This window comes from Phacochoerus africanus, chromosome 2 (assembly GCF_016906955.1).
Source record: "Phacochoerus africanus isolate WHEZ1 chromosome 2, ROS_Pafr_v1, whole genome shotgun sequence".
Classification (NCBI taxonomy): Eukaryota; Metazoa; Chordata; class Mammalia; order Artiodactyla; family Suidae; genus Phacochoerus; species Phacochoerus africanus.
This window is the reverse complement of record NC_062545.1, coordinates 76,927,244-76,951,334: the sequence shown is the minus strand read 5'-3', so window position 1 is coordinate 76,951,334 and position 24,091 is coordinate 76,927,244. Positions and strand designations below refer to the sequence as shown.

The 24,091-nt window shown below is 44.3% G+C and overlaps 1 protein-coding gene across 1 annotated transcript in view; it reads right to left on the bottom strand.

Moving 5' to 3' along the window:
* SLC16A10 (solute carrier family 16 member 10) overlaps positions 1-15,276 on the bottom strand; it is a 133,053-nt gene extending 117,777 nt beyond the window's left edge. The window contains 2 exon segments of the mRNA XM_047762800.1: positions 14,728-15,001; positions 15,003-15,276. Of these exon segments, the coding sequence (XP_047618756.1) occupies positions 14,728-15,001; positions 15,003-15,065 (337 nt within the window). The 5' untranslated portion in view covers positions 15,066-15,276.
* Between the last annotated feature and the right edge of the window lie 8,815 nt (positions 15,277-24,091).

The window sequence follows — 24,091 nt, the reverse complement described above, 5'->3', positions numbered from 1 at the left end:
ACACCAGATCCAAGCCGCATCTTTTTTTTTTTTTTTTTTTTCTCCACTGTACAGCAAGGGGGTCAGGTTATCCTTACATGTATACATTACAATTACATTTTTCCCCCACCCTTTCTTCTGTTGCAACATGAGTATCTAGACAAAGTTCTCAATGCTATTCAGCAGGATCTCCTTGTAAATATATTCTAAGTTGTGTCTGATAAGCCCAAGCTCCCGATCCCTCCCACCCCCCCCCCTCCCATCAGGCAGCCACAAGTCTCTTCTCCAAGTCCATGATTTTCTCTTCTAAGGAGATGTTCATTTGTGCTGGATATTAGATTCCAGTTATAAGTGATATCATATGGTATTTGTCTTTGTCTTTCTGGCTCATTTCACTCAGTATGAGATTCTCTAGCTCCATCCATGTTGCTGCAAATGGCATGATGTCATTCTTTTTTATGGCTGAGTAGTATTCCATTGTGTATATATACCACATCTTCCGAATCCAATCATCTGTCGATGGACATTTGGGTTGTTTCCATGTCTTGCCGAGCCGCATCTTTGACCTACACCACAGCTCACAGCAACACCAGATCCTCGACCCACTGAGTGAGGCCAGGGATCGAACCCGAAACCTCATGGTTCCTAGTCAGATTCATTAACCACTGAGCAACGACGGGAACTCCATGTAGCCACTTTTTTTAATAGGCTTCTTTTTTTTTTTTTTTGGTCTTTTTAGGGCCACACCCAAGGCACATGGAGGTTCTCAGACTAGAGATCAAATCGGAGCTGTAGCCACAGGCATCCTTACGGATGCTAGTCAGATTCGTTTCCACTGAGCCACAACAGGAACTCCTGTAACCATTTTTTTATATATCCAGGCAAAGACTTTTTTTTCGGGTGGCAACACAGTATGCCTTCAAAATTTTTTTTCTGGTGGCCAGCAACAAAATGTGGGGAAATATTCTATTTGCCTTTGATCCCATACAAGGAGCCTGTGTATCAGAAACACGTAAGAACCACCAAACAAGAGGATTTTAGATTAGAAATCATTTATCACTCTGAGGTTAATGTTCCTCACACATCACACAAATGCAAATATTCATCTATTATTTCTTCTGACTCTTCTCTAGACCCCACAAAGAGAAATATCAATGAGAATTTAATGTGCATTGTCTGGCTAGGGCTCGGGTATAATTAGAATTGCATGATCTAGCTCTTAACTGTCAATTGGATGTTAAACATCTCCATTTTGATCCAAAACAAAATGTGGCCAAATAATCTCATTTAAAATCAGGACCAGGGAGTTCCCGTCATGGCTCAGTGGTTAAGAAGCCTGACCAGCATCCATGAGGACTCGGGTTCTTTAACCCCTTGCTCAGTGTGTTAAAGGGGGTTCTTCAACCCCTTGACAGTGGGTTAAAGATCCAGCGTTGCCATAAGCTGTGGTGCAGGTCGCAGACGCAGCTTGGATCCTGCATTGCTGTGCCTGTGGTGTAGGTCAACAGCTACAGCTCTGACTCGACCCCTAGCCTGGGAACCTCCATATGCCACCGGTGCGGCCCTAAATAAATAACAACAACAACAATGACAACAGCAACAACAACTGCAGTAAAATAAATAAATAAAGTAAAATAAAATAAAATGAGGACCATTGCAGGCAAAAAATAAAAAATAAAAATAAAATCAGGACCCTGGGAATTCCCTGGTGGCCTAGTGTTAAGGACTCAGTGTTGTCACTGCTAGGGGTTGGGTTATTACTGTTGCTCAAGTTTGATCCCTGGCCCAGGGAAAGTCTGCATGCTATGGGTGAGGCCAAATAAATAAATAAAATCAGGTCCCTTTACCAGGTCCAGCCCATTCCATAATGAATATTTTTCTCTGATAAGAAAGAGGAAAAAAAACCTAACACCTACAACAAAAACTCCATACATCTATCATTTATCCCTATAAAACTGCTTATTAGGGCAAGTTTACTATTACAGTCATTAAAGTTAATACTTCTAATGCTAACGGTTTTTGCTTTTTAGGGCTATACCTGTGGCATATGGAAGTTCCCAGGCTAGGGGTCCAATCGGAGCTGTAGCCACCGGCCTACACCACAGCCACAGCAATGCTGGATCAGAGCCGCATCTGCGACCCACACCACAGCTCACAGCAACGCCGGATCCTTAACCCACTGAGCAGGGCCAGAGATCAAACCCGCAACCTCATGGTTCCTAGTCGGATTCATTTCCGCTGAGCCGCAATGGGAACTCCTGCTAATGGTTATTTTTAATATTAATATTTTTACTATTAGAAATGCAACACTTGTTCAACATAGAAAAGCTAGAAGCTACAGAAAAACCAACAGAAATTAAGGAATCCAAAAAAACCTGGAAGGTAACTTTAGAGTTGGGGGTGTTGTGCAGCTGAAGTTCAAGTATTCCATTACCATAGGGCAACAATAGCAACTTTCTGCCTCCATTCGTGCTAAAACATCAATTAACTTTGTAGAATGTTGTTGTTTAAACAACCATTGACAAATGTGAATCCTTTGAGATGCTGCCATTTCAAACTGGAATGTGAAGTCAAAACAAGTAAAAAGGATAATTAAGCAAGATGAAAAGGTTTTCACTATTAACAACAGTCACCAGACTAACCCACTTGACTTGGCATTAGGATCTATCTACCCAGAAAAGTCAATAAATATCTCCATTTAATGAGTAGTGGTTTTCTACTTTTATGAAACGGATGTCAGAACTGGTTTTTGGATCCAATCTAAATCCATCACAAGACTAAATGTGACTGCACACAGGCAGAACACTGCTGGTGCAATTCACTCGTTAGCAAAAAATGGGTAATTAGCTAGACTACAGACCAATGCATCTTTCTGAGTTTTATCCACTAATTTAAACACTGACCTTTCCTTCAGATTTAACTATTTAATGGTAGAAAAGCATACTTTTTTTTGTTGTTGTTGTCTTTTCTAGGTCCACACCCACTGCATATGGAGATTCCCAGGCTAGGGGTCTACTCAGAACTGTAGCCGCTGGCCTATGCCACAGCCACAGCAACTCGTGATCTAAGCAGTGTCTGGGACCTATACCACAGCTCACAGCAACGCCAGATCCTTAACCCACTGAGCGAGGCCAAGGATCGAGCCCACAACCTCATGGTTCCTCTCATTAACCACTGAGCCACAATGGTAACTCCAGAAAAGAATACCCTGAATTGAATTTAAAATGCCAGGCAATGATTCTCAAGTGAGAGGGAGAAGGAAGGCAGCACGGGTTCCCCTAAGAGGATCATATCAGAAGTTCTAGAGAGGCACATTTAATTTTTAAAAGTATATTCAGGAATTCCCATCGTGATGCAACAGAGATGAATCTGACTAGGAACCATGAGGTTTCGGGTTCAATTCCTAGCCTCACTCAGTGGGTTAAGGATCTGGCGTTGCCATGAGCTGTGGTGTAGGTCCCAGACACAGCTCAGATCTGGCGTGGCTGTGCTGTGGTGTAGGCTGGCAGCTACAGATCTGATTGGACCCCTAGGCTGGGAACCTCCATATGCTATGGATGCGGCCCTGAAAAGACAAAACACCAAAAAATAAAGTACATTCAGTATTTTAATTTTGTAGTTTGTGAGGACTGCTAGGGGAGAGGCAGGTTTGGCTGCATTCACCCACACCATGTAAAATTTCCTAGGATTAAACCTGAGCCGTAGCAGTGATGCCAAATCCTTAACTGCTGGGCCACCAGGGAACTCCTACAATTTTGTATTTAAAATTTTTTTAAAAAGAGCTTAATTATTTCCATAATATCACTAAAAGTAAAGTGGCAAAATCTTAGCTGGTGGGTAAATACTGAAGCATGGCTTTATCTTTGGAGTATTAGGGACTCTCACTCAAAAGTTAAACTACCCTTGGAGATGTACATTAAATTTTCAAGGGCTATGAGAGTTTTATGTCCATTGAGAGGGAACAAAGAGGGTTAGAAACACGGCTTGGGTCCACATACATTTCAAGTCATTTCATACATATCCCCATAATTAAAAATTAGCGAAATGAAACTAATGCATTTGGAGTGGATAAGCAATGAGATCCTGCTGTACAGCACAGGGAAGTATATCTAATCACTTGTGATGGAATTTGATGGAGGATAATGTGAGAAAAAGAATGGAGATATATGTACAACTTTGCTGTACGGCAGAAATTGATAGAACATGGTAAATCAACTACAGTAAATATATTTTTTTCAAAATAAAATGAAAAATATAAATGTTAAAACGCAAAAAAAAAGAAAAAGTGAAATGAAGAGACTTCCAACTTGGGAATAAGACAAGTCACTGCCTCAGTCTCCGAGCTCTAGTTCCTCCAGGCAAGGTTGGGAGTTCTCTTGCTGTTAATGAAGATAACTTAGCTAAGAAGGTCTGATCACGAACATACAGGGATGACTAAGAGCCCCACTTTCCCCTATCACTCCAGCCCTGCTTCTGCGCAGCCCCCGAGGGTAGAGGGCTGGAGTCCTGGAATTGCTCCTTCTGAATCCTACCAATAAAAACATGCACAGTTTCTGTGTAGGTGGCACCAGGCTACACTGGTGCTCAGAGCCGTGGCGAACGGACTATTTGGCGTTTGGTTTGTTTTTCTTAAGGTTTATTTGTTACACTTCACTATGAGATCAGATCTCTAGTTGGGTTGTGCTAACTTTACTACATGGAATTCGATTCCAACAACGACTTTACAGGATTTCTGATAACTTGGGTAGGAGACACTGTTAAGGTTCTAGAGAACATGTAGGTAAATGTGCCAAAAATAATTTCAAGGGGGACGAAGGTAGGATTCTACATCTCAACCCAACTTTAGTAGCCCAGCTAAAAAGATGCTCTTAAATTCAACTTAAGGGATCAAAACACTGATATCATGTGGCCCAGCCCTTAACTGTGCAAGTTACAACTTCATTATCTATATAAATGGAGATAATTATACTACTCTAAAAAATAAAACTGAGTAATGTATATGAAAACTCTTTCTATAAGCCTACTCTAAAAAATAAAACTGAGTAATGTATATGAAAACTCTTTCTCTCATTTTTTTTTCTCCTTTTTTTTTTTTTCTTTTTAGGGCTGCACCCACGGCATATGGAAACTCCCAGGCTAGGGGTCAAATCGGAGCTGCAGCTGCTGGCCTAACACCACAGCCACAGCAAAGCTGATCTGAGCCACCACCCAAGCCGCGTCTGAGACCTACACCACAGATCACAGCAACTCCAGATCCTTAACCCCCTCTTTCTTTATGATAAACTGACTATGCAAATTATCACTTAAATACAGGTTATCTTAAAAGCGCCTTTCACAGAATGCTGGATTAGGGTGGGCTGAAATTAGGTTCTCTGTCTTCCATTCTAAACTTAATTCGTAACTCATTTGAATCATGCTACCCCCAAAACATTCCATGTGCATCAAAAAATGTAACAGTTGCATAAAAGCATTATTTATCCCACAGTTGTGTTAAAAGGAATAAAATGGCTAACCCTTTCATCAAGGGTTCCAAGGACCAAAAACCACAATGAAGAAAGGAGTGGCACAACTAAAGACACAGAGGCGGAGTTCCCGTCGTGGGTTAAGGATCCGGTGGTGCCATGAGCTGTGGTCTAAGTTGCAGATGCGGCTCGGATCCCGAGTTGCTGTGTGAGTTGCTGTGTCTCTGGCATAGGCCAGTGGCTACAGCTCCAATTCGACCCCTAGCCTGGGAACCTCCATGTGCTAAGGGAGAAAAGACAAATAGACAAAAAAAAAAAAAAAAAAGACACAGAGGCAAGGAGTTCGCTGCTGGCTTGGCCGGTTAAGGATGCAACATTGTCACTGGTATGGCATACCTGGCCCCAGAATTTTCTCATGTCACAATCACACCAAGAAAGGATGAAGGAAGAGAAAGAAAGAAAAGCAAGGAAGGGGAGTTCCCGTCGTGGCACAGTGGTTAACAAATCCGACTAGGAACCATGAGGTTGCGGATTCAGTCCCTGCCCTTGCTCAGTGGGTTAATGATCCGGCGTTGCCGTGAGCTCTGGTGTAGGTCGCAGATGCGGCTCAGATCCTGAGTTGCTGTGGCTCTGGCGTAGGCCAGCAGCTACAGCTCCGATTCGACCCCTAGCCTGGGACCCTCCATATGCCGCGGGAGCGGCCCAAGAAATGGCAAAAAGACAAAAAGAAAAAGAAAAAAAAAGAAAAGCAAGGAAGGGAGAGGACAGAGAGAGAGAAAGAAAGAGAGAAAGAGGCAAAAGACATCAGGACAGATTCAGGAAAGCGCAAGACCTTCAGCTAGGCTAGAGCATAAAGAGCAAGAAGGAGAGAAAAGTGAGATGCAAGGCTAGAGTGTCAGGCAAGGGTCAGGGCTCAAAAGCTTTTCGTTTTCCTAGAACTAAAGGGTATCACTGATGGCTTTGCAACAAAAAATGATACGGTCCAGTGTTTTAGAAAAATCACTCAGGTGTATAACTGAGGACAGGTAGACCGGTTAATGGGTTATGACAGTCACTGAGGCCAAAGGTAATGAAGCATGAATTTAGGCACAGCACTATAGGAAGAGAAGGGGACTGATTCATGAGGCATTAAGGAGGTAAACACAAAAGGACTTGGTCTGATTTAACAAAACAGGAAAGAAAAGGGGAGAAATAAATCAAGATGGATTCACAGTTTCTAATGTGAGCAACCTGAGACGTTATGCACTAAAAGAATTCAGAAGAAAGGCATGTCTGGTTTTGATGGCAGGTGAACACTAGATGAGATAGATAAGAAGTGAGTTCATTTTATTTTACGTTTATTTTTTGGCCGTGGCATGTGGAAGTTACCGTACCAGGGATCAAAACAGAGCCAGAGCAGTGACCTGAGCCACTGCAGTGACAAGACCGGATCCTTCACTCACCGCACCACAAGAGAACTCCAGAAATGAAGTCATTTTAGTGGAGTATGACATACCTGTGCATCCAAAGGGAACTCTTAATACAGGTCGTGAACACAAAAAAGAAATTTGTGAATAATAACCCTAAGATAGTGGCTGGAGCCACGAGGCCTATGAGACACACAGAGAAGTCAGGAAAAAGTAAAACAAGTACATGGCCCGGGATGAAGCCTCGAGGAATTAAAGGGGTTCAACGAGGACCCACATACAACGATCCGCAAATCAAGAGCACAGAGTACAGTTTATTACAAAAGATACTTCAAAACCACTCCTGAAATACAGACTTATTTTTGACTGATTTGGTTCTGTTAGCAGTTAATTTTATTGATAAAAATCCCACGAGAAAACACCACAGGAATACTCACATCACTGTATTCAATCAGAATTCAGTATACACATTTACAATGCTCTGAATTCAGAAACATTCTGGAAATGAAGTAGGAAATGCTCACACTTCACTAATTCTTTCTTTCTTTCTTTTTTTGGTCTTTTTAGGGCCATACCTGTGGCAAATGGAGGTTGCCAGGTTAGGGGTCCAATCGGAGCTGCACCCACCAGCCTACACCACAGCCACAGCAACTCAGGATCCAAGCTGCGTCTGTGACCTACACCACAGCTCATAGCAACACCAGATCCTTAACCCACAGATCAAGGCCAGGGATCAAACCCAAGTCCTCATGGATGCTAGTCAGGTTCCCTAACTGCTGAGCCACAATAGGAACTCCTCATTTCTTTATTATTCCAAAATCCTGGAACTATTTTTGTGGTCTAACGACTTTTTTTTTTTTTTTTTTTTTTGCTTTTCAGGGCCACACCTGTGGCATATGTAAGTTTCCAGGCTAGGGGTTGAATTGGAGCTGTAGCCATGTCTGTGACCCACACCACAGCTCATGGCAATGCAGGATCCTTAACCCACTGAGCGAGGCCAGGGATCAGACCTGTATCTTCATGGATCCTCGTCGGGTTTGTTACTGCTGAGCCATGATGAGAACTCCTAACACTTTATTTTAACCAACAGTTTAGGTGAATTCACATGGAGTATAAAGTTGGATGGTTTAAGATGGAAGATAGTGAAGGAAATTCAACATTCTAACAGCAGCCATAAGTGAGTTCTCTTAGCTTCTCAACCTCTTTTTGAGTGCAAATTAAGAGTCATGTATTTCTTGGGGAGTTCCCATTGTGGCTCAGTGGTTAAAGAGTCAGACCAGGAACCATGAGGTTGCAGGTTCGATCCCTGCCCTTGCTCAGTGGGTTAAGGATCCTGTGTTGCCGTGAGCTGTCATGTAGGTCACAGATGCAGCTCAGATCCCAAGTTGCCGTGGCTCTAGCGTGGGCCAGCAGCTACAGCTCCGATTAGACCTCTAGCCTGGGAACCTCCATATGCCATGGGTGTAGCCCTAAAAATGGTAAAAAGACAAAAAAAAAAGAGTCATGTATTTCTTCCTATAAAATTGGATTGTCATGATCATTGTACAACTATAAATGTAATAAATTCATCGAGTAATTAAAAAAATTAAAATGTGAAAAAAAAGTCATGTATTTCTTATGGTGAAAGATGTATAGTGGAGGACCATGAATCAGATAATTCATTCACTGTAACCATCTTTTTAATTTTTTTTAAACTTTTTAGGGCCGCACCCACAGCATATGGAAGTTTCCAGGCTAGGGGTCAAATTGGAGCTGCAGCTGCCAGCCTATACCACAGCCACAGCAACATGGAAGCCAAGCCAAGTCTAAGACCTACAACACAGCTCACCGCAATGCTGGATCCTTAAGCCACTGAGCAAGGCCAGGGATCGAACCCGCATCCTCATGGATCCTAGTCAGGTTCGTTTCCACTGCACCACAATGGGAACTCCCTATAATGATCTTAGCAAAGCACCATTACTAAAACCTTCCCTATGATATAGAAATGGTTAGTTATGCAGGCAGCTTTCCCCACCAAAAAGAAAGCCTTAGCTTAAAAGCCAGACATAGCAGTTCAGTTCTGAAATAGAGGCAAAACATCCTATAAGTTCAGGGGGAGCATACAACAGCCGTATGTAAATAAAAGCATAATGACATTATGCAAATACAAAAACTTAAAAAAAAAAAAAAAACTTCAGGAGGAACTAACTGACAAAGTTTTAGAGGGGCTGATAAAACTATATTGAGAGGTGCTGAAAGATGCATACATCCCTAAATGCCACTTGGTGATTATAATTATCTAACCAGCAATCCACCTCCATACAGAGAAGGCAGAGCTGCACTAGAGATTGTAACCAAAGAGTGTCCCTTTGGGGACCTTTTTGATAGCCCACTTTCCTTTGAAACTACTGAATTTTTAATACCTTGATTTGTACTTGAAATATCCAAAAGAGGAAGATAATATGCAGTGGATCCCAAATTTATTTAACCACAGGCCTCTACTTTCAAGAAATTCTGTTAAAGAGCACATTTTGGGAATTACTGGAAGAAGTAGGGGTCTTCTTGACCAAGCCTCTGGACCACAAAGACATAATTTCTTCAAAAGAACACCATGACCATAAATATTGATTCCGAAAACACACCTGTTTTAAATGAATATTTTTAAAATGTCAATATACCATTAAAACATCTGCTTTTCTTTTTCTAGGCAGAAAGCAGGTAAGTAAACTAGATTAATATCCTAGTACCATCCAAGAGAATGTTCACGGCACGGTATCAGGAAGCTAAAAAGAACCTTAGACTCTTTATCAGTTCCATGAAGAAACTAAAAATAGGTTTTCCTATATCCAGCAAAGTTAAAGTTGCCATTTCTAAGGGAAAACAATTTCCAGTTAATGGTAGTATCTGTTGAATTTTCTCCAAAGTATCTGACTTCCCTCTACCCAGGCAAGCAGAAGGCACCTATGAAAAGATAAAAGGTAACTGAAAAGAGACAGCTCAAGCTCAGCTTGCTCCCCATGACCAACCTTACTAACACAGCAGCACGTGCAAAGCTTATCTCTGAGTGCCCTGTCACTAGCAGCCAGGATAACCTAATGGGAGGTAATGCACGCAACATTTTTCATTGGTTCTAATGCCTAAATTCAGCTTGCTTCCCCTTTCCAAAGTCTTAATTTCACAAAGGGTGATCCGTGGCCACACAGAAAGAGGCCATCAAATGCCTTTCCCAGCCTCTACCATTCTCCAGAATTTCCTTAGAATTTCAACCTTTTAGAATAAAGACTGAGTCCCGGTATATTTCAAAGGGAAGTACTCTGTCTGTTTACTTGTACCCCACAGCAGACCAAAAGACCTTGTCTCTCTCAGTTTCCACCTCCGGTGCCCAGCACAGAGGGTGTCAGAGGTAAATATTTGCAGAATGAATGGGGAGTAACATTAAGATGTGTAAACTCACACATAGGTTCGTGTGAATGATTTCCTTCAGGCCCTTTCCTGAGAAACTGTGGGTGGATCACCAGTTACATAGGAAGAGGTAAGAGAGCCCTGAAGAGAAATAAGCCTGAGAAGGCTCCTCTTCAATTTTGCCTGGAAATATTTTCCTGCTGTGGATCAGTCTTAAGGAGCCTGGTTCTTCACCACACTTTTGCTTGAATGCCATATGAAATTATCTTGTTTCTCCACAAACATCTCCCTATACATCAAAAATCTATGTCAATGAAACATTAATAATTGGCCACTGTGTACTGACAGCAAATAAGACCAAGAAACAGGGACTGTAATCCTTCAGACCTCTTTTCTAACCCCCGAATTCCTGGTATAATACTTAATTTCTAACACCTGAATTAATAAAAGAACGTTTGATTCGCAGAATGTTATCTAGCCAATGCCAGAGAATCAAACATTAAAGACCTAGCTTCTGGAGTCAGATAAACCTGAGGTTGGGCTCAGGCTCCACTGCTTACTTAATCTCTGTAAGCCTGAATTTCCACATCTGAAAAGAAAGATTAAATAAAGCCTATCTCATGGAGTTGCAATTAAGATTTAAAATAGGAATGCAGTGTTCGCGGTGTGGCACAGCAGGTTAAGGAGTTGGTTGTTGTCTCTGCGGTGGCATCAGTTCAATGGTGCAGTGGGTTAAAGGATTCGGCATTGCTGCAGCTGCAACACAGGTTCCAGCTGTAGCTCGGATTCAGCCTCTAGCCTAGGAATTTCCATATGCTGTGGGTTCAGCCATTTAAAAAAGAAAAAAAAAAAAGGAATGCATGTAAAGTGCTTAGCACTGGGCCTGGCACATAGGAAGTTCCCAAGAAATGTGAACCATCATTTGGAAACCTAGGTTCCCGTTCCATCCCCACCTCCCTGTGTATCTTGGCTACAAACAAACAAATGGAGACAATTAACAGCCTTCTAATGCCAGGATTATCAGTCACAAACAAGGTAATAGAAAATGAACCTCGACTTTGAAAAATAAAGGTTTTAAAAATTCCAGATAGAGGAGTTCCCATTGTGGCTCAGTGGAAATGAATCTGACTAATATTCATGGGGACACAGGTTTGATTCCCGGCCTTGTTCAGTGGGTTAAGGATCTCGTGTTGCCATGAGTTGTGGTGTAAGTTACAGACGCGGCTCAGAACTGGCGTGGCTGTGGCGTAGGCCAGGAGCTACAGCTCAGATTCAACCCCTAGCCTGGGAACCCCCATATGCTGTGGGTGCAGCCGTAAAAAAAAAAAAAAAGACCAAAAAAAAATTCCAGATACTTTTTGCATTGTACTAGAAGTTTGCATACATCTAATCACAGATGACTCAGCATGAGAACAACAAAATAAAAAAGTCTGAAGTCAAACTTTAAAGCCGGTATTCTCAAATGCTTCAGTACCTGTTGTAGATGATGGACTTTATATGAAACATGGGGGGGTGGAGTGTGGAGGGAGTGTGGGTGTGCATGGCACAAAGAGAGAAAGAGATGGAGGGAGGGAAAGAGGCAGAAAGGAGAGGGAGAAATCTCAGCATTAACTGCCTTTATTGTGTTAGCATTTTTTTCACAGGTGGGGTTAAATCTGTTTTCTTCCTCAGACCTTACAACGTTTATGTTGTACATGTTTCACATATTGACCATGTACAAGCAAAGGCCTGTTGTCCCATCTAGCTGCTGCATTACAGGGCCACTCCAGGTGTGCAGAAATTAAAGAGCACCCAGAGCAGAGGCTGGTTTTCAGCTACTGCTGACCCGAGCTGTGCAGCTCTGTGCAAGGGCATAACCATACGTGGCAGTCGTGCAGACGAGCACAAAGATCTTGAGTATCTGACCGGCACACCTGTATGCCTGTTTACGTGACACACAGCCACACATACACAAACATGACTGAAAGCTGTCAAGGATTTGAGTAAACGGAGAAAGACATTTATCAAAACTGAAAATATGAAGTTTCAAAAAGTTCAAGAGAGGAGGGCCCCATGGCTTCCTCCCCTACAGCTACCCAGATTTGGGATACTGTAGTAGTGCAAACCTAGGGGATGGGAGAGAGGCAGAGGCTTCGAGACTGAGACACTCTGATGCCTGGCAAAGGTACGATCTCTCTCCAGCAGGTACTCACTCTCTCTCAAAAAGTTAGAAAGGAGGAAAAAAAAAAAAAAAAAGAACTCCACAGACACCAATGAAACTACTCACAAGAATTTGAAAAACCAGTGGTAAACAAAAGATTGTTGGAATTCCGGCCGTGGTGCAGCGGAATGGAATCTGACTAGGAACCATGAGGTTTCAGGTTTGATCCCTGGCCTCGCTCAGTGGGTTAAGGATTTAGTGTTGCCGTGAGTTGTGGTGTAGGTTGAAGACGCGGCTCGGATCTGCTGTGGCTGTGGTGTAGGCCGGCAGCTATAGCTGCAATTGGACCCCTAGCCTGGGAACCTCCACGTGCCGCGAGTTCGGCCCTAAAAAGCGAAAAAACAAACAAACAAAAAGATTGTTTTGTCTGGTGTTTTGACTGCATTAAAAGTCTGTATTCCAAGGCAAGAGTATGCTAAATGCTGAAGGAACTAGTCTTAAAATGTTGACTCTGTGAATTCTGACTCCTTGAGCTTTTCCCTCCCAGATACTACTCATAAAGACACAAAATTATTTTTGTTTACTACTGCATATGCAAATCTATCCAGCTAAACTTTACAATGGTTGTTACCTAGGCAAGTACATGATACTACATTTTGAGTACTTCTGTACCTAGCCCTGTGACCTGCATAACACGACAGCTTCAAAGCTATTTAAGGAACAGAAATTCTTGGAGTTCCTGTCATGGCTTATCAGGTTACGAACCCGATCAGTATCCCTGAGGATGCGGGTTCAATCCCTGCCCTCGATCAGTGAGTGAATGATCCGGTGTTGCCGTGAGCTGTGCTGTAGGTTGCAGACCCGGCTCGGATCCCACATTGCTGTGGCTGTGGCGAAGGCCAGCAGGTGAAGCTCCGATTCAATTCCTAACCTGGGAACTTCCATATGCCACAGGTGCAGCCCTAAAAGGAAAAAAAAAAAAGGGGGGGGGGGACAAAAATTCCAGATTAAATATCATACCTGATTCACATGCCAAGGAGACAATGTACAAGAATATGCATGGCAGCATTAGCTATAGCAAAATTTGGAATGCTTATTAAAGGAAGAATGCATAAATTATAATATATCCATGCAATGGAAAACTACAAGTTAAAATGTAAATTTAAGCTACCAGCTCAAACTGAGATATTACAGGGATAGATCACAAACACCATGTAGAAGAAAACTCTTGTAGAAGAAAACAAGCTGCATAATGATACATACAGTAAATTACTCAATATATAAGGCTTTAAAACTCCCAATATACCTCTCCCTTAGAATCTAACAGTCTTGCATCAATTTTTCTATGCACACCAAAGACTTAAGGAAAATTTACTCTAAAAACAATTGAAAATTAAAAAAAAAAAAGACTATTAACCATATAAAGATCCACAAATGGCAGGGAGGGAAGCCTGATATAGTAATGGAAATCATGTAGCCCTTTTAAGTCTCAAGATGTGTGTTTTATCTCCATTCTGGCCTAAGACACTATATTACACTAAGCTTCGCTTTTCTCACCTAAATGGGGTTGACAACGCCTGCCTTGCAGGGTGAAGTGAAATAATGAATGAGTTACACAGAAGGTCTTGGACTTCTTAGGTCAAGTAGTAACCCCCTACAAAGAAAAAAATGTTGAGTCTGTACCTTTTTCATCTAGCTTGGTATATGGCAACCCTTCACCTTCCTCTTCCCAGTCCCGGATCTGGCTGCCTCCCATGGTTTCTATATTTAGCAAAGTGACACCCCCCTTCCCCCAACCTCTACCTCCCTCCAAAAAAAGCCACCAAGAAACCGTGGTTCCTTCTGGGCTCCCTTCGGAACTCCAGTGACCTTGGAATACCTAATTCATCTCGCCAACCCTGCCTCCCCCAACACTCACAGCCCTCCGTAGTGCCGGGGGCAAATGAACGAAAACCCAACTGTCACGGTCACGAAGGAGACCGTGAAAATGACGGAGCGGTGTAATAGGGTTTGGAAGTGTACGTTTGTTTTCAAAAATTAAAGTCTACCGCAGACTCTTAACCCCTATTCTGCAGCGAGGAAAGCAGGAAGATCTAGGCAAGTAAGTTTTGCGACTTGTTTCCAAATATTGTCCCTCCATCTGGATTCAATACAAAGACCGGCGCACCGAGGCCCCTGGAGCTGCAGGCTGCTTTTGCTATTAGACAGACCCACCTCCCACACCCTCAGCACCCAGGGACCCACCGGGGCGCACACGGCGGCGCTGACGCTCACTCAGCACGCGGAATACGCGGGATGCGCAGGGGTCCCCGCGCTCGCCCCCACCCCGGGGCTGGCTGCGGCCGGCGCTGTGCCTCACCTGTCTTGAAGACCATCTTGTCATCGTCCTTGGACCCGAAGGTCTTCAGCATAGACACGAAGAGCACCCCGCAGGCGTTCTGGAAACCGAACACCGACCCGTTGCACCACATGGCTGCCAGCATCACCACCCAGCCCCAGCCGCCCTCAGGGGGTTCAGGGGGCTCGGCGCCCGCCGGCCCCACCAGCTCTACCTCCACCTTCTCCGCCGCCACTGCCTCCGGGCCGTCCAAGGGTCCCGGGCCAGGCAACGGAGCGGCCCCCAGGGGCGCGGGGGCCGGCCGGCTGTCCCTCGCTCGTTCCCCGCGCAGCGGCGGGCTCCTCCTGGGAGCGCACCATGGCCCGAAGCGGCCCCCTTGGGCGCCGGGGAAAGCGAGGGACACGAGTTCCCGGCGAACTCGCGGAGGAGCCGCCGACTTGGGCTGGCGGGCTAGTGAGGCCGAGGCAAGGGCAGTGGAGCCCCCGGTGGGCGGGCGGCGCAGGGCTCAGACTCAGGCCTCCCAGTCTACCGCCCGCACCCGGACTGAACAGGCAGCCCGGCCGCCGGCTCTTAAAGACGCCCCCCGCCCCGCCGCCTGGGGCGTGGCCGGCGGCGGGACCTGCCCCGGAATCTCCAGATGATTGGGCTTCCTGAGAGCGCAGGGGGCCCACCCCCCGCCCACCGCGCGCGGACCAGGTGCCTGCGGGTGGCTGAATCTGCGCGCGCGCCTGCGAGAGGTCCTCCTCCTAGACGGGGTCACAGATGTCTAGGTCACGCCGCCACAAAGTGTTAACGGAAGGGGCGAGTCTCCTCCTAGGTGCAGGTTGGGTGGGTCATGGGGACCACACTACCGAACTTCTTTAGCCTCAGCTCACTGACAGCCTCACGACCAAACATCGTCTCTTTGTTTTCTTTTTGTTTTGTTTCTTAGCATTAACCTCTTATTACTAATCATAATATATAAGATACGTCATGCCACCTGCTTACTTAAAAGAAGTCGGAAAGATCGGAGGCCTTATCTAATTTCTCCTGGATTCGTATATGATTTGCCGTGAATACTTGGCATGTTGAACGGGCTCATTTTGGAAGACAGACTGGTCTTCCAATAACAAATACCAAGTTCTTCAAATAACACACGTTTTTGACAGACAGCTAGAAAACATTAAACTGCAGCACAATTGTTTGCACTTTAAACAAAAGCTAACACCTGTATTCAACTCCTCTGTCTCCCTGAAGCATGGAGCAAAAACATATGTAAAAGAAAGAAGAGTAACTAGTTATGCGGTGTTGAGTACAATTCTTTCTCAGTTACTCAGATTCTTCACTTCAAAGTCAAAATATGCTAGTTACCATACTTTATGACGGAGTACACAAATGAGTGTGAGTGATCATATTTGTCTCTGCCCATTCAAAAAACTGGTAGGAATAAGTTCTGAGAAAGGAACATGTATTCCTTCAAAACAGTAAAGAAGAGTTTCTGCAGCAAATAGCTTTTGAGCTGAGTGCTGAATCATACAGGGAACTTCAGTGGACAAAGATAGGGGAAGAGCATTCTAGGTAGCGAAAATAGCACAAGCTAAGGGAAAGCAGTTTGCTTGAGGAACAGGGAGCAAAGCTCAAGAATAATATATCTAAGGGATGGGGTTAGAATGGTAAACTAAAGAACAGTCTTGTACGGAGTTCTCGTCATGGCTCAGTGGTTAACGAACCTGACTAGCATCCATGAGGACATGGGTTCGATCCCTGGCCTTGCTCAGCGGGTTAAGGATCTGGCGTTGCCGTGAGCTGTGGTGTAGGTCGCAGATTCAGCTCGGATCCCGCGTTGCTGTGGTTCTGGTGTAGGCCAGCAGCTCCAGCTCCGATTAGACCCCTAGCCTGGGAACCTCCATAGGCCGCAGGAGTGACCCTAGAAAAGACCAAAAAAAAAAAAAAAAACTTCCTGATTGCTCACAAAGCCACACATCTACCATGTTTCCTCCCAGTCTTTTTTTTTTCCCAAAAAAAAGGTTTTTTTTTTAAATAAAACAGAGTCACAGTGTTGTTGACTGAATTGTGTACCTTCCCCCAATAAAAACCTGTGTTGAAGCCCTGAGCCCTGGTACCTTAGAATGTGACTGTATTTGGAGAGAGGACCTATTAAAAAGGTAATTAAGTTAGAATGAGGCCATCAGAGTGGGCCCTCATCCAATCTGACTGGTGTCCTTACAGGAGGAGGTTAGGACACAGAGAGAGAGAGACCAGGAAAGGCTGGGTGAGGGCAAAAGAGGAAGGCAGCCATCTGCAAGCCAAGGAGAGAGGCCTCAGAAGAAACCAAACCAACCTGCTGGCATCTTGTTCTTGGACTTCCAGCCTCCAGAACTGTGAGAAATAAATTTCTACTATTCGAGCCACCTAGCCTGTGATATTTTGTTATGGCAGCCATAGCAACACATATACAGCTGAACATAATTTTGTATCCTGAATTTTTTTCATTTAACCCATCATATCATAAACAACTTCCCAGGTTATTAGTGTTCAAAAACATGTTTATTTGGTTTTTTTTGTTTTTAGGGCTGCACCTGCGGCCTATGGAGGTTCCCAGCCTAAGGGTCGGAGCTGGAGCTGCCAGCCTACACCAGAGCCACAGCAACTCGGGATCCGAGCTGCGTCTGCGACCTACACCACAGTTCATGGCAACACTGGATCCTTAACCCACTGAGCAAGGCCAGGGATCGAACCTGAAACCTCATGGTTCCTAGTCAGATTCATTAACCACTGCGCCACGACGGGAACTCCAAAAAAACATGTTTAGTGTCTATAAAGAATTCAGCTGTAGATTTCCTATCACTGCACATATAGTTTATTTCGGCTTTTTCACCATTGTATATAATAATACAAAAAACATCCTTACATAAAAATCTTTATCAGCATCTCCAATAATTTTTTAGGATAAATTTATTTATTTATTTATTTATTTATTTTGCCATTTTCTTGGGCCGCTCTCCCGGCATATGGAGGTTCCCAGGCTATGGGTTGAATCGGAGCTGTAGCCGCCAGCCTACACCACAGCCACAGCAATGCTGGATCAGAGCCGCATCTGCGACCTACACCACAGCTCACAGCAATGCCGGATCCTTAACCCACTGAGCGAGGCCAGGGATCTAACCCGCAACCTCACGGTTCCTAGTCGGATTCGTTAACCGCTGTGCCACAACGGGAACTCCTAGGATAAATTTCTAAATGTAAGTTTACTAACTAGAAGCCTATGATTATTTTAAGGCATTAAATACAATGATAAATTTTAAAGCAACTTTATCAGTTTTACTCCCACCAGCATTGTGTAAGAAGCCCCATATTGGAGTTTCCATCGTGGCGCAGTGGTTAACGAATCCGACTAGGAACCATGAGGTTGCGGGTTCAGTCCCTGCCCTTGCTCAGTGGGTTAAGGATCCGGCGTTGCCTTGAGCTGTGGTGTAGGTTGCAGACGCGGCTCGGATCCCGTGTTGCTGTGTCTCTGGTGTAGGCCAGTGGCTACAATTCCGATTAGACCCCTAGCCTGGGAACCTCCATATGCTGTGGGAGCGGCCCAAAGAAATAGCAAAAAGACAAAAAAAAAAAAAAAAAGCCCCATATTAGTGCATCTCAGCAAGTATGGAATAATATGTTTGAGGGAGGGGGTTGCATCCATGGCATGTATAAATTCCAGGCCAGGGATCAAACCTTCACCACAGCAGTGACAATGCCTAGTCCTTAACCCACTAGGCAACCAGGAAACCCCATAATAGGGTATAAATACTGCCGATTTAGGATTAAAATGAAAACTCATTGTTATTTTTGAAGCCTTTGGTTATAAGTGACAAAGATTGTATTCATCAGTCATCTGTATATCTTTTTTATAAATGGTCTCTTGGAGTTCCTACTGTGGCTCAACGGGTTAAGAAACCAACTAGTATCCATGAGGATTTGGGTTCAATCCCTGGCCTCACTCAGTGGGTTGAGGATCCAGTGTTGCCATGAGCTGTGGGAGTAAGTTGCAGACACTGCTTGGATCCCGAGTTGCTATGGCCGTGGTATAGGCCCGCAGCTACAGCTGCAGTTCAACCCCTAGCCCAGGAACTTCCATGAGCTGCAGGTGCAGCCCTAAAGAACAAAATAAAATAAAAGGTCTCATGATAGTCATTCTCTATGTTTTCCAACGATCTTATTGGTGTTTATTGAAGTTTCTCATATAGGTCCCATGCATTTCTCATTAGGATTATTTTCAGGCATTTCACTTTCATGCTGTTGCTGATGATTTGTTGCCACTGCTTCTGTGCATGATTTTTTTCTTCCATAAAAACTTCTAACTGGTTATTGCCAATACAGAAAAATAACAAAAACTCTTTTATGACTTTAGAGCTTATGTTAGATCTAATCCTACATCTTAAATGGATATGAGTTAACTGTGTGTACATATTTACCCCCTGTACATTTCTAATTGAACGTAATTTCAACATTTTCTTTCTTTCTTTTTGGAGTTTCTGATGTAGCAAAATGGGATGGGCAGCGACTCTGCAGTGCCAGGATGCAGGGTCAATCCACGGCTGGCACAGTGGGTTAAAGGATCCAGCGTTGCCGCAGCTGCAGCATGGGTCACAACTGCAGCTCAGATCTGATCCCTGGCCTGGGAACTTCATATGCCATGGGGATGGCCAAAAAAAAAAACAAAAACAAAACAAAACAGTGCCTGACATACAGAAAGCACTTGATAAATTTTAGTACCTATTAATAATTACTAATAAAAATGGAAACATCCAACATGTCCATTAATTGAAGAATAAATTGTGGTCCGACCCTTCACAAGCTGCTGACCCAGGGCCCTGAGACAGTTGAAAACATGAAGTAGGACAAGAACCAGAAGCTGCCTGTGACCTGTGCCTCCCTGTGGAGAGGCTGTGGCATTACTCATGCTGGGGAAAAAAAAATCCTTAGTTGTAAATATACCTTGGAATTACGTGATAGTACCTCTGGAGAAGGGATCTTATTATTTTGTTCAACAACTTGCTTAAAAGCCAGAGTCTCTTCTAAAGCATCACCACAAAACCAAGGGGTCTATGATGTATGAGAAATTGTGTCCATGTATAAAAAAGCCCATGATGTCACAGAATGCTCTGTTTAACAATGTCCCTCATGCTTATACCTCAGCCCCTCCTCACCTTATGAGGGGCTGTGCTCATCGTGGGTTCATTACAAAGACTGGCTGCTGGGGTTGAGGCTGTGGGATGGCATTATGAAAACATCTTCTCCCAAATCACCATGGAGGTGAATCCCTAAGGAGTGCCTTCTGCAGACACACAGAAACTAAAACACCAAGCATAAAGAACCACAGGGATGGAGTTCCTATCATGGCACAGTGGTTAACGAATCCGACTAGGAACCGTGAGGTTGCAGGTTCGATCCCTGGCCTTGCTCAGTGGGTTAAGAATCTGGTGTTGCCGTGAGCTGTGGTGTAGGTCGCAGACGTTGCTGTGGAGAAGGCCACGGGCTACAGCTCTGATTAGACCCCTAGCCTGGGAACCTCCATATGCCGAGGGAGCGGCCCTAGGAAAGGCAAAAAGACAAAACAAAAAACACGGGAATCTTGAGGTTTTTTAATATTTTTGCTATGACCCACAGTGTGAAACACATTGATGTCACAACCTGGTACATACACAATCTCACACACAAATTGGGACAAAATTTAACAAAGCAATGTTTTACAATACTAAGTACAACAGCACATTCTGATCTATTTAACTTCACTGAGGGGCGGGGAGAACCTACTGGTGAAAACTCTAAATGGATTTTGTAGATTTTACGACCTCCTAAGGAATTTTGATTTGAGGTTTGAAAAACGCTAATCTTGTCCAATGCTCCCGTCTTACAAATGAAGAAACAGATCCTGGGAAAAAGGAAATGGCTCTGTTTGGACTATTCCACGAAGACACATACATCTACATGACAGTGACGAGGCGCCAGGCCTCCTGGTCCTCATCGTAGCCTTTAGAGAGACATAATATTTCCTATCGTAATTTCAGGAGCAAGATTCCAGTCCTCTATCAAACAGGGGACGAAGGCCACCCCCCCTCACCTTTCCTGGATGCCCCCCATTTTTTGTGGCTGCAAGGATAGGGGGCCCCTGCAAGCTCTTCTCCTGAAGACCTAACATCCCAGTGACACCAGAGAGACCCTTCTGGGGTTATACAGATGTCTATTTCCCCTCTAGCCCCCCCCCCTTTTTTTTAAGGGCCACACCTGCACCATATGGACATTCCCAAGTAGAATCTGAGCTGCAGCTGCCGGCCACAGCCATAGCCTACGCCACAGCCACAGCCACAGCCGCGCAGGAGCTGAGCCACATCTACGACCTACACCACAGCTCAAGGCAACACCGGATCCTTAACTCACTGAGCGAGGCCAGGGATTGAACCTGTGTCCTCTGGGATCCTAGTCAGATTTGTTTCAGATGTGCCACAATGGGAACTCCCCTGCTTCCTTTGAATTAGATGACCCTGGGAAGGGTCATCTGAGAGCCTGGCCTCAGAAAGTTAAAATAAAGGATAGTTCCCTCTATGGGGAGAGCTAGGATATAGCAAGAATTCTGCAGAGAACTGGTCCATGACTAACTCTGGTTGATCAAGGTTTGTGTGGGACAATTTGGCACTGTTGATAGAGAAACTATACCCCAAAGCTAGTTGTGATGGACTTGAGAGAAGCACAGCAGCACCTATTCAGCCTCAGGCAATAGTCTTCTCTGCTCTCATGCCTTAAGGCCATTTCGTCTCCTGGCTCTATGCCTCTTTGCCTATCTCGCATAAGGGGTCTTTAAAGGGTGTATATTTTTCAATCAATAATTCCTGATGATATGGGCATGATTTATATACAGTATTTAAAGGAGTCAGGAAAAAAATACAGAAACAAAATCCAGAGTGGTTTTTTTGTTGTTGGTTTTTCCACAGGCCATACTTCTTTTTTTTTTTTTTTAATGGCCACACCCATGGCATATGGAAGTTCCTGGGCCAGGGATTGAATCTGAGCCACAGCTCCAGCAATGCCAGACCCTTTAACCCTCTGCACCGGGCCAGGGATTGAACCCTCACCTCCGAAGCGGCGCAAGGCTCTTCAGTCAGATTCTTAACCCACTGCAACACAGGAACTCCACAGGCCAAACTCCACAGGTTCAAACTTTTGAACAACAGGAGGAAGAAGGCTGTCAAGATATAAAGGAAGAGGAAATGGTTAAAGATAGGCAAGTTGATTACAGGCCAGGAAAAGCTAATAGATTGGGAGGATTTTACTTATCTCTTCCTAGAGCAAGAATGTACAAACTCCAGGAAGTTTAATCTCTTCTCCTGGTTTTTTTTTTTTTTGGTTTTTTTTGTTTGTTTGTTTTTTGTTTTGCTTTTGCCACCTACACCACAGGTCCCGGCAACACCAGGTCCTTAACCCTCTGAGAGAGGCCAGGGATCGAACCCACATCCTCATGGATCCTAGTCAGGTTTGTTAGCAACTGAGCCACAAAAGGAACTCCTCCACAATACTTCTCTTAGTTTTTCTCTCTTCTCCCCACCCATTTTCCCCGGCCCATCCCCATCCCACTCTCAAACAACTGGATTTAAGACCAAGGTATAGAATTTGAGATAAAGATTCAAGGACAGGAAGCAATACTGCAAAACTGGTAGGTTAGAGCTGAGACCAGTTAATGCTAGAGAAAGCACTGTCTTACTTACCTGTCTCTGCTCAGAACCCCAGTGCAGCTCCTTCCTGGCACTAGGTAGGTGTTTCACATATGCTTACAGAATAAATAATTGACAGATACAATGTGAGAACAAGCAGCAGGTATATAGAAAATCAGCTTTGACTGTGGATTCCACACTCCAGGAATCCATTCAAGAGACCAGGAAGTACAATCAGCAGAGAAGACTAAGCTAGACTCAGAATTCATAGATAGTTGCGAGTCAGAATCAAGAACGGCAGAGAGGGAGTTCCCATTGTGGCTCGGCGGAAATGAATCTGACTAGTATCCATGAGAACGAAGATTCGATCCCTGGCCTCGATCAGTGGGTTAAGGATCCCGCGTTGCAATGAGCTATGGTGTAGGTCGCAGATGCGGCTTGGATCCTGCATTGCTGTGGCTGTGGTTCAAGCCCTAGCCTGGGAACCTCCATATGCCTTGGGTGCTGCCCTAAAAAGACAAAAAAAAAAAAAAAAAAACCGGCAGAGAACAGGCTTTCCTTGGGTAACACAAAAATATGACCCATGACAGCAGATTGGCTCAGTATCAGTATTTAAAAAAAAATGCAAGTTTTCAGGGGGGAAAAAAAAAACCCTCAAGGAGTTCTGCTGTGGCGCAATGGGATTGCCAGCATCTTGGGAGGGCTGAGAGGCAGGTTCGATCCCTGGCCCAGCATAGCAGGTTAAGGATCCTGTGTTGCCACAGCTGCAGCATAGGTCAGATCTGATCCCTGGCCAGAGAACTCCGTATCAACTCTATAGGCCTCAGGGTGACCAAAAAGAAGGAAACAAAAAGCAAAAAACCTCCTTCCCCATCAGAGCTACCCAAAGGCAGAATGGATGGCCTCATTAAAGAATAAGCTCTTGGGAGTTCCTGTTGTGGTTCAGTGAGTTTCAAAACTGACTAGTATCCATGAGGGTGAGGGTTCAATCCCTGGCCTCCCTCAGTGGGTTAAGGATCTGGCATTGATGTGGCTGTGGTGTAAGCTGGCAGCTGCAGTTCCGATTTGATCCCTAGCTTGGGAACTTCCATATGCCTCAGCTTTGGCCCTAAAAAGAATATACATACATACATACATACATACATACATACATACATAAAATAACAGCTAAGGTATTCATTTTTTTAAAAAAGGAATAAGCTCTTCCTTATCTTGGGCGTATTCAAGCAGAGGCTGAGCACACGCTAAAAAACACACAGGTAGTTAACAACAAACAATGAGGTCCTACTCTATAGCACAGGAAACTATATCCAGTTTCTTGGGATAGACCATGATGGAAGATAATACGTAAAAGGGAAGGTAATACGTCGTGGAGCAGCAGAAATGAATCTGACTAGGAATCATGAGGTTGAGGGTTCGATCCCTGGACTCGCTCAGTGGATTAAGGATCTGGCATTGCCGTGAGCTGTGGTGTAGGCCACAGATGCAACTCAGATCTGGCTTTGCTGTGGCTGTGGTGTAGGCCTGCGGCTACAGCTCCAATTGGACCCCTAGCCTGGGAATCTCCATATGCTGTGTGTGTGGCCCTAAAAAGACAAAAATAACAAAATAACAAAATAACAAAATAAAATAAAATAAAAGGGGAAGAAAGGGACTGGATCACTAGGCTGTAGAGCAGAAATTGACACAACATTGGACTTGATGGTCTTTGA